This window comes from Mucor velutinosus (genome assembly GCF_035048745.1).
Source record: "Mucor velutinosus strain NIH1002 chromosome Unknown tig00000093, whole genome shotgun sequence".
NCBI classification, from domain to species: domain Eukaryota; kingdom Fungi; phylum Mucoromycota; class Mucoromycetes; order Mucorales; family Mucoraceae; genus Mucor; species Mucor velutinosus.
The window spans coordinates 1,989,551-2,004,220 of record NW_027041907.1 but is presented as its reverse complement, the minus strand read 5'-3'; the positions used below and the strand labels follow the sequence as shown (position 1 = coordinate 2,004,220).

At 42.8% G+C, this 14,670-nt stretch overlaps 5 protein-coding genes across 5 annotated transcripts; all 5 read right to left on the bottom strand.

Annotated features, from left to right (window-relative positions):
• Positions 1-919: 919 nt before the first annotated feature.
• ATC70_002401 (uncharacterized protein) lies at positions 920-6,109 on the bottom strand (the record flags this gene model as incomplete). The annotated part of the gene is made up of 4 exons (XM_064821776.1): positions 920-2,091; positions 2,151-5,258; positions 5,343-5,383; positions 5,445-6,109. 4 exons carry the CDS (start codon positions 6,107-6,109, stop codon positions 920-922), a joined length of 4,986 nt encoding a protein of 1,661 aa, XP_064681462.1.
• A 1,772-nt stretch (positions 6,110-7,881) lies between these two features.
• On the bottom strand, positions 7,882-8,334 carry ATC70_002400 (uncharacterized protein; the record flags this gene model as incomplete). Its single annotated transcript, XM_064821775.1, has 3 exons — positions 7,882-7,981; positions 8,045-8,128; positions 8,189-8,334. 3 exons carry the CDS (start codon positions 8,332-8,334, stop codon positions 7,882-7,884), a joined length of 330 nt encoding a protein of 109 aa, XP_064681461.1.
• Positions 8,335-8,408: 74 nt separating this feature from the next.
• Positions 8,409-8,888, bottom strand: STI1 (Hsp90 cochaperone; the record flags this gene model as incomplete). The annotated part of the gene is made up of 3 exons (XM_064821774.1): positions 8,409-8,500; positions 8,569-8,758; positions 8,811-8,888. 3 exons carry the CDS (start codon positions 8,886-8,888, stop codon positions 8,409-8,411), a joined length of 360 nt encoding a protein of 119 aa, XP_064681460.1.
• Positions 8,889-8,954: 66 nt separating this feature from the next.
• Positions 8,955-11,077, bottom strand: ubi3_1 (ubiquitin-40S ribosomal protein S27a; the record flags this gene model as incomplete). Its single annotated transcript, XM_064821773.1, has 6 exons — positions 8,955-8,957; positions 9,006-9,189; positions 9,259-9,696; positions 9,756-10,275; positions 10,330-10,492; positions 10,586-11,077. 6 exons carry the CDS (start codon positions 11,075-11,077, stop codon positions 8,955-8,957), a joined length of 1,800 nt encoding a protein of 599 aa, XP_064681459.1.
• A 103-nt stretch (positions 11,078-11,180) lies between these two features.
• On the bottom strand, positions 11,181-14,111 carry ATC70_002397 (Aldedh domain-containing protein; the record flags this gene model as incomplete). The annotated part of the gene is made up of 3 exons (XM_064821772.1): positions 11,181-12,223; positions 12,285-13,670; positions 13,730-14,111. The coding sequence occupies 3 exons, from the start codon at positions 14,109-14,111 to the stop codon at positions 11,181-11,183; spliced, it is 2,811 nt and encodes a 936-aa protein (XP_064681458.1).
• Positions 14,112-14,670: the final 559 nt, after the last annotated feature.

Sequence of the window (14,670 nt, the reverse complement as noted above, 5' to 3'; positions counted from 1 at the left end):
CCTTTCTAATGATGACAATGATGATTGCGATGCTGATTAAATGAGGATCATGAAGCCGAAAGGATTATTGCTTAACCCGAATGCTTCTTTTTTTTTGCTTTTTTGGGAGCTTATCCCTATAAAGATGTCTTTTGCAATGACAATCTTTCAAAAAAAATCGCTATAGATCTTACATAGATCCTGTATTTACGCATGGCCTGCTTTATATCGCTACCTCAAGAGCAGCATCAGCGAACGGATGCTTCCCCCTCCGACTCTGATACTATAGCCTTTCTTTCACAGTTAATTGATTGTTTAAAATCTACTTGATATCTCTGATTTGAAATGTCGCCAGCGAGAACCTGCAGGGCGACGCCGACATCAAACTTAGCGAGATTGACCGTCCAGTGAAAACTACACTATAAAATAAGCTCAAATATAGGTGGTCCATACCTCAGTGGCTCAGATTACTAGGTGGTCCGTATCAGATCCGTTTATAAAACCTCTTTCAAAGCAATATGCAGGCTTGTGCTGTGGTATGCGGTATAGAATTGAGCATTGGGTGCTGGAAAATTAGCCTTATGCATGTTCATAATTAGTGCAAAAGCTTATTGGAGTTGCAATTGCTTTGGAGCAATGATTTACATGCCAGACACCTGCTGTTTATTATAAAGAGATAGGATTACTTTGATAGTATTATTTTACAGTTAAAGACAGGAATACAACATTATACAGCTAGTGATAAAGGATAGCGTAGAGGCATAAAATATATAATGTGATAATGGTAGTTGAATAAGATATAAAATTTGAGGTATAAAGGGATAGTGGTCAAACAAAAGAGTGTTATTATATATGTGTGTGTATATTTTAAAGAGAACAACGTTTATCGCATTGCTGTTAATTATATTAAAGTATCATTGAAAAAGAAAGAGATATTGCATTATTCTGTAGGCGTTGGGGCAGCTGCTTCCGTGGTGGAAGATTGAACAGGGGCATCTGTTGTAGTGGTTGCAGCGGCTTCAGTTGTAGTGGGCTTGGGTGCTTCAGTGGTTGCCCCAGTAGCAGCAGCGTCGGTAGTAGTAGTACTAACAGGAACCACGGATGATGTTGTTGAGGAAACAGCGGCAGATGTGGCGGTATAAGTAGCATTAGGAGCAGCACTGGAAGTGCTGTTATTGAGAGTAAGTGAAAGTGTGTCAGGGACATTGCCGCCAGAAGGAGGAGAATCGCAGATGGCTGCCCAGGTAGGATCGTATTGGTCAGGGAAGCCAGGGATAGAAATGGTGTAAGGCACGTTCATTTGGCTGTAGACCATATGGTCAGTTTCGAATTGGTCACCCACAATGGCAGCTGCTGTTTGAGTGATGTTGTAAACACCCTTCATAGCACCTAAATCAGCCATGACAGCATCAATGTTGGCGATATCAATGTTGACAGGAATCTCACCAGTCGTCTTTGACTCCCCTGGTCCAACTTCGAAAGGCGTGGGGAATTCGTAGTTGACGGCACCAATCTGAAAGTTGGTGTATTGGTATTTGCCAGCGTAGTTACAAGTAAGGTAGGAGGTACAGCTAGCAGTGATGCTCTTCAAGGCAAACTTGGTATCCAAAGGATTGCGGATGGTAATGGTGGCCTTAGCAGGGAGACCGGCAGCGAGATCATTGATATCAACCACAACATCTAGCTTTTCAATCAAACCAGTAGTAACACCATTGATGGAAGTAGCAAGTTGAAGTTTAGAAAGGCCTTGCTGGAGCGGTACAATGGGTGTAGAAGTAGCACTACCACGGATAGTCAAGGGTACAGCAGCACCAGTCAAGTAGTAGTAGAGCATCTTACCAACAGCTTCAATGCTGGTGGCTCCTTCAGCCAAGTGCATAACAGAGTTATAGTCTTGAGCTCCAGGCTTGATCGTAGTATCGAGCATGTAAGCTTTACCGACAATGGCATTGTATTCATTCATGTAGACATCAAAGTTAACATCGCCAATTATAATAGTGATGTTAGAAGGATTGTTCAATGTGACAACCAAGTCAACAATGATGTATTGGAGAGTGGCACCAGTGACCTTAAGGGACTTGATGGTTGCTACGTTGCCAAAGCTATTGAAACCTATAAAAATAAGAAATGTTGGAAAAAAATATTAAACAGTATTTCTTCCTCCTACTTACCAGCTAAATGAGTATCAACATCAAATGTAACGCCAGGAAGGGGCAGGGTACCAACAGCAGTGTTAGCAATAGCATTAGAAGAACCCTTCAAGCCAAAAGTGACACTAGGAGTCAAGGTCAACAAGGCGTTGAAACCAGTAAAGAGTTCGTGGTTGGTCACCTTGAATGGAATGTCATTGAAACCAGTAGTAATCAAACCAGTGTTGGAGGTGGAAGCAGGTGATGTGGGGATGTCAAGAGTGGCCACAGAGGCTCCTTGGTAGGTAGCTTCTACCTTCATGTCAAGTTGAGCAACAGAGAGAGGGAAACCGAAGGGGTTCTTGAGTTGAGCCTCGACTTTGGAAGAGCTAGTAGGAGGAGCCCACTGATCCTTGGTAAAGTCCAGCTTGAGATCCTTCATTTCAACAGAGGGAATAAGCTTAGGGATAGTGGCAGGACCAGGCAAAACGACGTTTTCAATGTTGATGGTCTTGAATGCAGAAGTAAGCCAGCTGACAGGACCATTACTACCAGAACCAGAAACACCCTTGATCGTAAGATTAGAGGACATGCCGGCAAGATAGTGACCAAAGACAGTAGTTATAGCAATAATGCCTTCCTTGGTATCTTGTGGGATCAAGCGACCTTTCATCTTCATGCTAGAGGAAGAGAGAGGGGCAAAGAAAGCAGCACCATCAGTGGCAAGTGGGCCAAGATCAACACCAGTGAAGTAGGTCTCAAATGCAGCGCCACCGAGATTGAAACCAACTTGACTAGGGTTGTTGATGACAGTATCAGCAGTGAGAGTAATACCACCAGCAGGATCATTGGCAGGTAAATCAAAGGACTTGACGGTAACAGCGTTCTTGAAGCCGTTGGAACCCTTCAAGGTAACAAACTTGTCAAGAGAGACGCCCACAAAGGTAAAGCCAAGAGCAGTGACACTGACATCCTTGCTGACAATCTCCCATTCAAAGGACTCGTTGTTAATCAAGTAAGCAGAGAATTCAGCCATGTCATTACCGTTGTTGACAGAGAAACTACCTTGGACATCAAAGGAAGCACCGACATCAGCCTTGGCTTCGATGTTGGCCATAGTGACTGTACCGAGCGTCTTTCCTTGCCAGTAGATGGTAAGAGGTGTAGGGAAGCTGATCGTAGCATCCATAGGGCCAGAGTTGGAGATACTACCCTTCATTTGCACAGTGAATGAGTTTTCAGCGACATTGGACATGACAATCGTCTCAAAACCGAGAATAGAGCCATCCACGACTTGTTGCACGATAGGCTGACCAACGATAGGGATCAACTTGGTGACAGAGTTATCAGCGGCAACAGCAACACCAGCTTGAGAGAAGGCCAAATCATTGACATATTGACCAATAGTAATGGTGGAAGAGAGAGAGAGGTCGACCTTCAATGCCTTCATAGCATCCAAAGTAAACTTGGACACGTCAAACCCCTTAAAGAGACTGGAATCAGTGCCGACATCTTCTTGACCTTCAATATTGAAGCCACCCAAAGCGAGCAGGCCATCCAGGGCTCTAGTATCCATATTAGCTTGAACAGCAAGTGTACGGAGCAACAAGGCAACAGCAGCGGGTTCCAGGTTCATGCTCATGCTCAAGTCTTGAGAGGTAGCAGTGGCCTTACCGCCAATGACAAAAGGATTGCTGCTAATGTCCTGATCAATGTTACCAACAGGCATACCGACAAATGTAGCAGCAGCAACCACCTTGGAGATGCTCAAGCCAGCAGAGAAGGGATTGGCAATAGTGACCTTAACACCAACCATGCTTGTTTGCAAGGTATTGTCGAGAACAGACATAGAAGAACCTTGAATCAGAGCAGTGGTGAGACCAGGAAGCGTAGAACTGAGGCTGACAACACTCAAGGCCTGAGCAAGAGAGGCAATGCTGGTGGAGTTGGCATAACCAGAGATATCAACAGCATTGTTGGAGCCCATGACAAAGGTACTAAGCAGATTTTGTCCAACATCGGATGACTTGGGGTCAAAGGAAGCAGCAGCAGCAACCGTATTTTGACCACGGTTCAAGGTAAGGTTGTTCAAAGTAACAAGGCCAAGGGTTGTACCACTAGCACCCATGTTGAAGCTCACATCACCAGTCGAGATACCAAAATCAGATGGGTTATCCATAGTGACATTGATAGCAAGAGCAAGGCCAGCCTCGGTACCACCAGTGACATCCAACGAATTGATGACAGTGGCTGTGCTGTTCAAGAATTGCAAGCCCTTGAGCGTGGTAGGTACGGTAAAGTTGATACCAGTCAATACAATGGGACCGATCGGTGTGTTAGTCTTGGTAGTAGCAATACCAGAGACCATAAAGGTGTAGTTATCACTGGCAGTCAAGGCATAGGTGTATTGGTTGTAGAAGCTCTCCTTTCCAGGGATACCAGCAATAGCCGTGTTGTTTAATGGGAAGATGATGGTGCCATTTTGTTGATTGCTAACAGCAGGAGCGAAAGGCGTTTGCATCACAGCAAAGCTCTCGGTTTGTGCACCGGTAGTATTAATGGCAAGAGTAATGTTCTGAGAGACTTCGCTAATATTCAAGGAGAAACCAAAGGGCAACTGGAAGTTGGCAGTGACAGCAGGAGCATTGGCAATGGGTGAGTAAGGAGCAGCAGGGTCAAACTTCAAGTCAAGATAGCCCATGCTGACGCCGTTGATGATCTTGAGAGGAGCACCAGCAGTAAGACCCACATTCAAGTTGACTGTAGAGAAACCTTCAGAGAGCCAGTTGATAGGGTTCACGCCGTCAGGAGCGCAAGACACACCAACAGCAGTAGTATTAGAGAGTTGGCCAGCGACATAGTTGGAGAAAAGCACACCAATTTTGTCAAGAGAAGCAGTGTCATTGTGAGGAGAAAGAGTACCCTTGAGGAGGATGTTGTTCTCACCCTTGGCAAGGTTCACGTTTTGAGCAGCAACCATTCCCAATGGCACGCCATCATAGCCGATAGCGAGCTTGATAGTACCCAATTGCACACCGATAGGAGAAGGACTCTCCAAGACAGTGCCCAATTCAACCAGAATACCGCCATTGGGGTCATCACCAGGAAGCTGGAATGAGTTAATCTTGACATTAGGGAAACCATTCATGCCTTTTTTTTTAAAAAAAAAAAGAAAGGTAAGGGTGGGTTAGTACATTGTTAGGGAATAGTATTGTGATTATAAATAGGCTTTACCATTAAGAACAATCTCTTTGTTGAGGTCCACAGTTGCTGTTCTACAAGATTCAGGGACAACGGAGATTAATATATAGTCAATATTACACAACATTGACATACCTGGTGAGAGCTGTAATGTCGAGTTTACCCTTGAGGGTCCATTTGAACGATTCTACAGCCAACATGGTCTTTGCAAAAGCAGCAAAAGCAGCTTGATCTCTGATCAAGAAGGGAGTGATGGCATTCAAGTTACCATGACCACCGCCAATGCTTGTTTCATTGTACAAGAAGATATCACCGAGATAGGATTCGTTGTAAAAGATCTGAACAGGGTTATGGAACTTGATTGTTGCGCTGAATGGGCCAGTATCAGAGAGGGCACTTTCCATGTTCATGTAAAAGGTAGAGTTCATGTCATCGCCATCACGTTTAGTATAGACTTGGTTTGCCAGGGCATCAGGTTTGTTGAATGTGATTCCAGCAGCAGTAACGTCAATCTTGGACTTATTCATCAGGGACTGAGCGATCTTGGGGAAGATAACATAAAGAGCTAAAACAACAGCAACTACCACTACAATGACTGTAGTAATAGAGCAAATGATCCAGTACTTTTTCTTTTTGTAAAACTTTTGTTTGGGAGGAGGAGCAGCTTTTTCAGAGTATTCCTCCATTAAATCATTATCGTCATGGCGAAGGTTTGTTTCATCATCTGCTGTGCGATAATAATTGCCGCCATCAGACGCAACTGCCTGATGCTCATACGTTTGGTGTATGCTACCAGCCATTATTATGAATAGTAGTAGTTAAAGAGTGGAGAGAACTGTTGAGTGTTTTACAGACAAAAGGAGAGTATATAAAGACGGTGAATATGGATTACTAGAGGGATGATGTTAAGGTACATTATATACGAAACAGATGGCGATATTTATACTAAATTGGTTTCTCTTGTACAAGGACATGGACATAATTGGTTTCTTCAGTCTTGTAGCACAGTATCAAGCAGTAGATGGAGACAACTGTACTCACAGGTATTACAGGTCCCAATTTAAGGATTCATTTTCGAGTCGATCCATGTGAATTGCCCACCAACAAGACGTACTGAACAGAAGGGTAAACGATTAAGATGTCGCTATGAATGTACAGTGTTAGTGATATAAAAAGAAACGCAAGGTATACAGAATACAACGTAAATCATCTGATGAGACGCTTCTCACACACAAATCCAGCAAACACGATGTAAGGTTTCCCTTTTGATTTGGTGCTACTACGTAGAAATAAATACTTTACATACGACCTGTTGATCTGTATATCGTACGAGTATTTACATTGCATCCTTGAACGGTATGTTTGCATTTGGTTCCTCCTAATCATTGCAAAAAAAAACAACATGGATCTAATCAGGTTATTTCTGTTTTTCTGCTTTGTGTTGAAGAATCTGACAAACTTTAAGATCGTACAAAAACAGCAATGTGGTGGTGGCAAAGGTCATTTGCAGGTAACCCTTTGTATCACTATCCCTAAAAGAAGAAATGATCCCTTAACAGAAAGATGTCTTCTGAATGCCAGTCTTTGTATTATTTGGTCTAGTGCAATCGTGTTGACAGGTGAGAATTGCAGCTAGTATTAGCTGAGAACAGGAGCAAGCTTATACCAACATGCTACAAAATGTGCGTGTCAAGCTGGCAAGGTTGCAATTAAGCGCCATTGCAAGATGTTTGCTTTGGAATGACATCGTTGGTAGTGGTCGTGGAAATCTTTACGTGCGGTGGCATCGAACCTACAATCTCATCAAGTGCGTATCGTTACTGCGCATCGAGCGGCTTCATTAAGCCCAAACAAGTATATAAAAATGACTTTCATGCAAACTGTAGACCACTTGGTTCCTGGATCAAGAAGTGATGTTGTAATTCACGTAGCGACAAAATTTGCTAAAATCCATTTCAGGACATTCCTGTCGAATATATCATCACGTAGCATACGTTAATGAGTAATGAAATCACATTTCAAAATGTCAAAAAAAAACTACTACTTGCAGCATTTATCTTCATCAAAGAATCAGCTATATCATTGGAAATGGGTATCATATCATAAAAGTAGCTTGTAACTTACACAAATGCTGTCTGAGCTCTGAGAATGATGAACACGAATTTCGTGATTATATCTTGTTGGAACATTTAAACGGGGAGGTCAGTGTGTATACTCTGTGGAACCATCAACGCTGCTGATGCATATTCTTTCGGTTTTTGTGCAAACTTAAGATGGAGAATATCCATATACACAAGTATCGTCAATCAAGAGCCACCTGAGGATGCGAAATAGAGATATTGCTCATTGCATTTACAAACTGATCACAGTGCGATCGCCAATCACATCTCAGCATAAGTCTACATCTAGATTCTTGCACTGCCAGATGTTCTGCACTGTACAGGAAGTCTATTTAAATTGTGATACCTATCACAACCACAAGTTAAATGCAAAAAAGAAGGGCATCTGTTTCTTATATACCAGTAATTTCAATAATACACACAAGCTTTTTTATTTTATTCAGCACAATTCCTTAAATTTGATCAAATGCAGTGACACCACCCTCTGTAACAACGCGAACAAGTTTACCGCTGGTAAGAGGCAATGTACCTGTAAGATATCCCTCCAATTGGCTACAAACATGGAATTTTGATTAACAACACATGTGGGACATGTATTGATATAAAGCGACTTACTTTGCGATATCTCCAGGAGATGTCCATGTGCTGAAATCAGCATTGGGCATAAACTTTCTGTTCATGGGAGTATCAATGGTAACTCTGTAAAATACAGCGTATTAATGCGATTTTGTAGTCCAAGCAATACAAGCAAACACTTACGGTAGTACAGCAGTGACCTTACAGCCATCAGGAAGTCCACCATTGGGAGCAGAGAGATCCTTCACAAGATGATGAACAGCTGCCTTTGCAATGCCATAACCAATCATACCAGGAGTAGCGTCTAAAGCGGCCAGTGCGCCTGTCATGGTCAGAAGTCCACCCCTGAACATGTTGGTGTTAGGTTTTTCTGTGTGTTTTTCATGCAACTCGGGATGTATACTTACGGTTGAAGGTATTTGGATGCGATGTGAGCAGCAATCAAAGAGGAATTCACGCTTTGGCTCAGCATTAATTCAGAGTTCTTCAAGAAATCTAATGTACGCGCGCCCATGCTCGTATCAGTTACAATCGCTCCCAAAAACTATGTGAGGACATATTACCTTTGCTTGCAGCATTTCCTCCTGCCCAACCGCCGGCAACACAAAATACACCACACAACTTCTCGGAGCCCAAGACTGAGGCGATGGATTCGCTGATAGATTGGCCTTGCTCGGAAAGAGAGCCGCTGCCAGTTGCCAATGTATTGAAATCAGCGTCCTGGTTCTCGACTAAATCAACACTGATCACAGTCTGTACACGAGTGTCAATGACATGTATATTGATCTCTTTTAACACTACATACATAACCCTTTGTTTTAAAGTGTTGAACAAGAGCACGACCTAAAGCACCAGCACCACCATAGATTACAAGCTTACTCATATTGTTTCTTATTGAAATTGATTAAAACCAACATGAACAAAAGGGACAAATGTACAATGCTTTTTATTACTATCCGACAACAGTCCCTGTTAGATGACCGTGTGAAAATATGCTTACTTTGTCTTCACTGGCGCAAATGGTTTTATCTGGAGACGTTGACACTGCTCCGGTGGTTGGATCTACTTGAGTGACATTGCATATAGCGACTGACTGTGGATATGTGCCCAACATGAAAGGTATGGGCTTATATTTGAGCACGCCTCGGACGACAAGTCCATAGGGGTATCGGATCATCCTGGACCTGATGTGCCAAAACAAAAATTAGGTTTATATAATTGAAATTAACCCCTTTTGTATAGTGCAAATTTACCATCTCTCATTACCGGCCGTGTCAGCCCCAGGTGATTTGATGCGAATTTGACTGATAGCTTCCAAAGAGTTGTCACTATGAAATCGATTTGAAGGTATTGATAGTGGCTCATCAAAATGTGTCAAACCGCCCAAGTATTCGGCTGGATCCACTCCTCTAATCGTGCTCGAGTTCATGGCAGTGACAATGATGTTGCTGCTGGGCACAATCTGGCTGAATGCAAACACGCTTATATCCGCATCAGCGACGTGGATTGTCCACCAATTCCAATTATCTGCCTTGACTTTTAGATCGAAAATGAGCTCCTTGTCAGTTGCCAGCACTCGGCCCATATCGACCGATAGTTCCATCAAGGGCTGTGCTTTATAGACTACCATGAGCAGCAGCAGAATCACTAGCAAAATAAGCGACAAGACCAAGTTTTGAAGTGTATGTGTGCTGATATTCGGCTTCATTGTAAGTTTGAACTGTATACTAGAATCCTGTAGTGCACATACCATGTCTTTTTCGGCTTTGAAAATGATCGCTTTTGTCGTCTCAATAATAAGGGCGCTTCTTCATCATCACTGGTGTATCCGCCATTTCTGTTACCATGTCCTATATACGGAGGCGAGTGCTTTTGTGTCGAATAGTACTTTTTAGTAGATGATTTCCTTGATAAAGGATTAACGTATTTCTTGTTGAAGCTGTCATGCCATAGATTGAGCAGACTTGATTTGCTTGATTGCTGCTGCTGATGGTCTTTGACATGGTTTCTTAATTTTGGCCGTCTTTGCTGCGATTGCTGTTGCTCTCCACTGGACCAAAAAAGGTCTTCCTCCTCTTCATCTACTGGCGGTTGTGGAGGTTTGTTGTACAACGTCTGCCTTAGCCACTCGCCGAATCCCTTTCTTGAACGCTTTTTTGAGTCTAATAAGCTTGCTGGCGTAGATCGAACGGAAAGAGGTCGATGAATGCCCGGTGCATTTGATTCATTTCCACTGTAAGGATATACATAGTGCTCATTCTCATCAGAATCTACAGAATCTCTATAAGAATTGACTCTTACACATCTATCTAAGCTCGCCATACCTTCTACATTGGAAACGGCATCGACTAGATTTCTGTGAAAGACCTCGGCCGGACTCGCAGTGCCGTTCATGGCAGGTTTCGATTGCTTCTTCATTACTTTTCTATTATTTTGAAGACTCGTTGATGGGCGCATTGGTGTAGGTGCTTGTATTGAACCATTATTCTGGTAATGTTAAAAAAAAAAGAAAAGAAAAATGGAGAATTTCAATATTTATGCAGTGATATACAGAGTATGGTGTGATGATGACCGAATTACCTCACTTTTCACAGGTGTCAACCTTCTTTTATGATCGTTTACGGAATGCGAGGTGGTTAGTGGATTTGACGTCAGCAGCGATGCCATGCTATTGTTACTATTTCCCGTAGTACTCAGCGTAGGTGCGGAGGGCGACATGGTCAATGCATACGTTGGCATAGGAGCAGGTGGTGAGGAGGTGGTATTGCTGCTATCCGCATCGAGGGTATGGTTCTCCTCGTTCGGTAGGATATCCACCTTTGGCAGCAAGGTGTCCGTGTGCTGTGTTGGTATAATTGGGGCTGATTGCGTCTGAATGATGAGGTTGTCCTCACTGCCACTGTTGCTCGTTGGCTCGAATTTAGCCTTCTCTACAACCAAAGTGCGATCAAACTTGGACAGTAATAGGTCACGGCGAAGAGAATTTGTGTTGAATTTGTCGTATTTCTTGAGTCTCTTTTGCTTTTCGTCAGCATCGGATGAAGAGTGGGGTTTGGGTATTTCGGATGACATGTCGATTTGGGCGAGACAAGAAAAGAAAAATGGAAGGAAAAAAAGAAGAAACAAGTTTAATTTATTGACACTAATTAGGGGATTCAAGACTGTGTTTCTCGAATCAAGTATAAACAGATATTTCCTTAGTTGGAAGTTCAGGTAAAGGATCATCCTCGTTTTCCACTGATACACTCACTAGTCGGGCAAAGGGACACAGCAAGTCCGTTGGATCATACTGTTGATCTATCAAGCTGCATGACGATATCTCTGCTCGCAATGTCAGTCCGCGTTCTTTGAGTTCGTCCATATTGGTTGGTACTCCCCATAGATCAAACAGAGCAAGTTGATCCAATGGCGGCAATGTCAAGCCAAAGTCTTGCTTGTACAATGGCACAGTGTAGAGAGAAATCGCATCTTTAAACTGCTCTCTCAGCGCCTTCTTTTTCAGTTCCAAATGCACGGTGGAGAAGCTGTGTGTTGGGTATAACATGACATACGATCGCAAATAGATTAACTCTTCAAAGTATTTTCTCCATGACCTCTCCCATTCACTTGATACGAGGTTGGGAACAATGACATCTTGCATTTCAAAGCCATTAATGTCTGCCATTCTTGCTGTGATGTAATCATGAAATTCCCTCCAATGCTCTGGAAAGTAAACAGCACCTGAATAGCTGGGCAATTGCATCATATAAGCATCGTCTTGCACAGTGTCGCTTGAATTGAACAGTCGTCTGCCAGAGGGGTCTGTCTCCAGTATTTGTGGTGAATACAGACTGATGCCAAACAGTTGGTCCGAAAATGATGCGTAGCGATACTGCAAAATGGCATATTTTGCCCAGATATAGAACATGGGCGAGAGTTCAATATCGTTATTCAAGATAATGGCATATTCATCATTACTTGCCGGATACCATGATTCCACAAAGATGGGCGATTTGGGCGTTGTTGCAATGCGATGACGGACGCTCTTTACCCCTTTCTTCCAGTTGTAATTATTTGCTAATGCTTGTGTTACTTGATCAGTTGTCTGATCCATGAGAATCGTCAAATCAACCTTGTCTCCTAGATAGTGTGCATTGGTCGCTGAATTCAATAGTCGTGCTAGTGCATGTGGCTTCTTGTCTGTAGTTATCATGATTTTGATGTTGAATGCATCCCATTCTAAAGAAGAAGAAAAGTTAGCAGGGCTTCTAGCAGCAGCACTGATATGTATATACTGTACTTGAGAGTGTGTCCAGTGATAATTCTGTCATCCAGGTAACATGAGCAATATCTTTTGCTGGCAAATAAATGCTTGGAACCTGGACAATCCTGCTGGCTGTTTCAATGCTGATGGATGCTTCGTCTTGGAGCGTATGAATCATTACCACCGGTCGAATCACCGTCAAGATACGAGTCAAGCGATGCAACACATCATTTACCAAACTCCAGTCCGTAGACTCATGCAATATGCTGAGATCATGCACTATCACTCGGGTAGGAAAATCATCATAACCACACAAAGAAGGGAGTGAGCTCTTTATCTGCTGATCTGATAATCCTCTCAAATTGCCGCTGGTCACAATATGCAAATCTATTTCCTCTTTGGCTTCAAATCGACATATCAACGGTGCTAAATGTTCAAAATCGTCCTTGGAATCAATGTAAAACAGAATTGGCTCTGCGACAATATCGGGAGAGGATGATGGTTGTCCTCTGTAGAGCATATCTTGGTACAGCACAGGTTGCATCTGTTTATCGTGGGCCACCGCTTCCAAGGCTTTGCATGTCTCTGATCTCTGCGTACGCTGTAATCTCACGTCTCCCCAATAAGCTCGCTCGATCGGATCGCTGGGTAGAGCAATAGATGGTATGCCTGCTGTCATGTACAGAGTACGACTGATGAATAGTCCCAACAAAGGCTCTGCAGCTGCAATCTCTTCCTTCTCCATGGCGTCCATCAGATACGATATCCAGGATCGATGTAACAACCAACTGTCGTTGATCATATCCACAGCCTGACTCCTCATCTGTCTGCTTCCCGAGCTCATCGTATCTGGAATACATTCTATCTTGTCTTTAGAGGCCATATTCAACACTGCTCCTTCTGTTCCTAGTAGTGCTGATTTGTATTGTGATGTGAACGACAGCTTCAGTAGATTCTCCAGATAGCGTTTTCCAGGGGCAATATCTTGGTCTATAATCCACACAAACTCAGTAGCCACATGAGCTGCTGTTTGGAGCCATAAACTGGTGTTGTCGTCTCTAGCCATCACTTTGACTCTTCTGCGGTCCAATGTCATGATGCGTGCCTCTACTTCTTGCTTTGATGCTGTATCACAAATAATCCAGATGTGTTCTGGTAAGGCTGTCTGAGTGAGTATCGCTTGCACTTGGATATATAGTTGTGTCACTGTTGTCGTATGGACAATGACTGTAACTGGTACGCGACGATTCTTGCCTGCGTATACAGCAGGTAATGATACGCTGTTGGTGAGTCGACGAAGCTCGTCAAACGTGTGTCCTATCGCTGATCCTTTCGAAAGCAGATTGACAAACGAGTTTTCGCCTGGGTAATTCACATTGAAATAATTGTCGAAGCGGGATGAGGATGTTGCAATAGGGCCAGCTGTGGTGTTGGTTGTTGCTTAGTCTCGCATGCTCGCTTAGATATAGAGTTGAACAAACCTTTTTTATCTATTAATAACCTGTCAAGTAGCGCATAGTCTGTATATTGTGAAGAGTCGTTGAACTCTGTTTTCTCCTCAAAGAGGCTACTCGCGGTTTTCCTTGATGGTAGGTGTATGGATGGATATTGATAAAAGCCAACAAATAAGAAGATACATACGCAGCAAGTTAATGTGAAAGCTCCTAATTTGCTCTTCACGAGGTGCGATAAATAGTTATTAGATTTTCTGAGTGGATAGTTCTGTCCGTCTATAATGGTGATTTCTTGCTGATCGGCGTCTTGCTCAAGTGGCGGTGGATATACTGAATACTTTTTCGAACTGGTGAGTTGTCTCCTTGAGCGGGTGCCAGCCCTCTCCAAATCTTCATCGTCTAAGCCCATGGTTTGTTTGTGCAAAAGGAAAGAAAAAGAAAGAGCAAAAAAACCTGTAATTAAAATAAAGGTTCAAAAAATAGGTTAAATGCTCGCATTAGTACTGGCTTTCAACCAGTTTAACCCAACTACTCCTTAATGTTTAGATAGCCAAAAGCCTCGTGCCTAAATATTTGAATCATGGTCAAGCTGTGTCTACAGCTGGTCTGCAGTATATTCAGACATCAAAGCAAACAGCCTCATTTTACTGCACTATTTCTGTATTATTGTCAAAAGAACAAGCAGTGCTAGACTTTGTATTGCTCGAAGATTGTGTAGCAATCGTTAAATTACCTCCCACCACTAGCCACTAGATCACAGCTAAATTACTTTTTTTTAGGCACTTATCTAAAGTAGTATAATTCAAATTGTATGTTCCAGTATGTTTGCATTTTTGTAGAATAAACTCGGTACCATTCGATTAAATAAAGCTACTTAGGTGACACACTTTTAATGGACACACTTGAATCTTTTTCTCCTCGAGCCTTTGGCTCTTTAAAGAAATACTTGATTTTATGGATCTCACCCA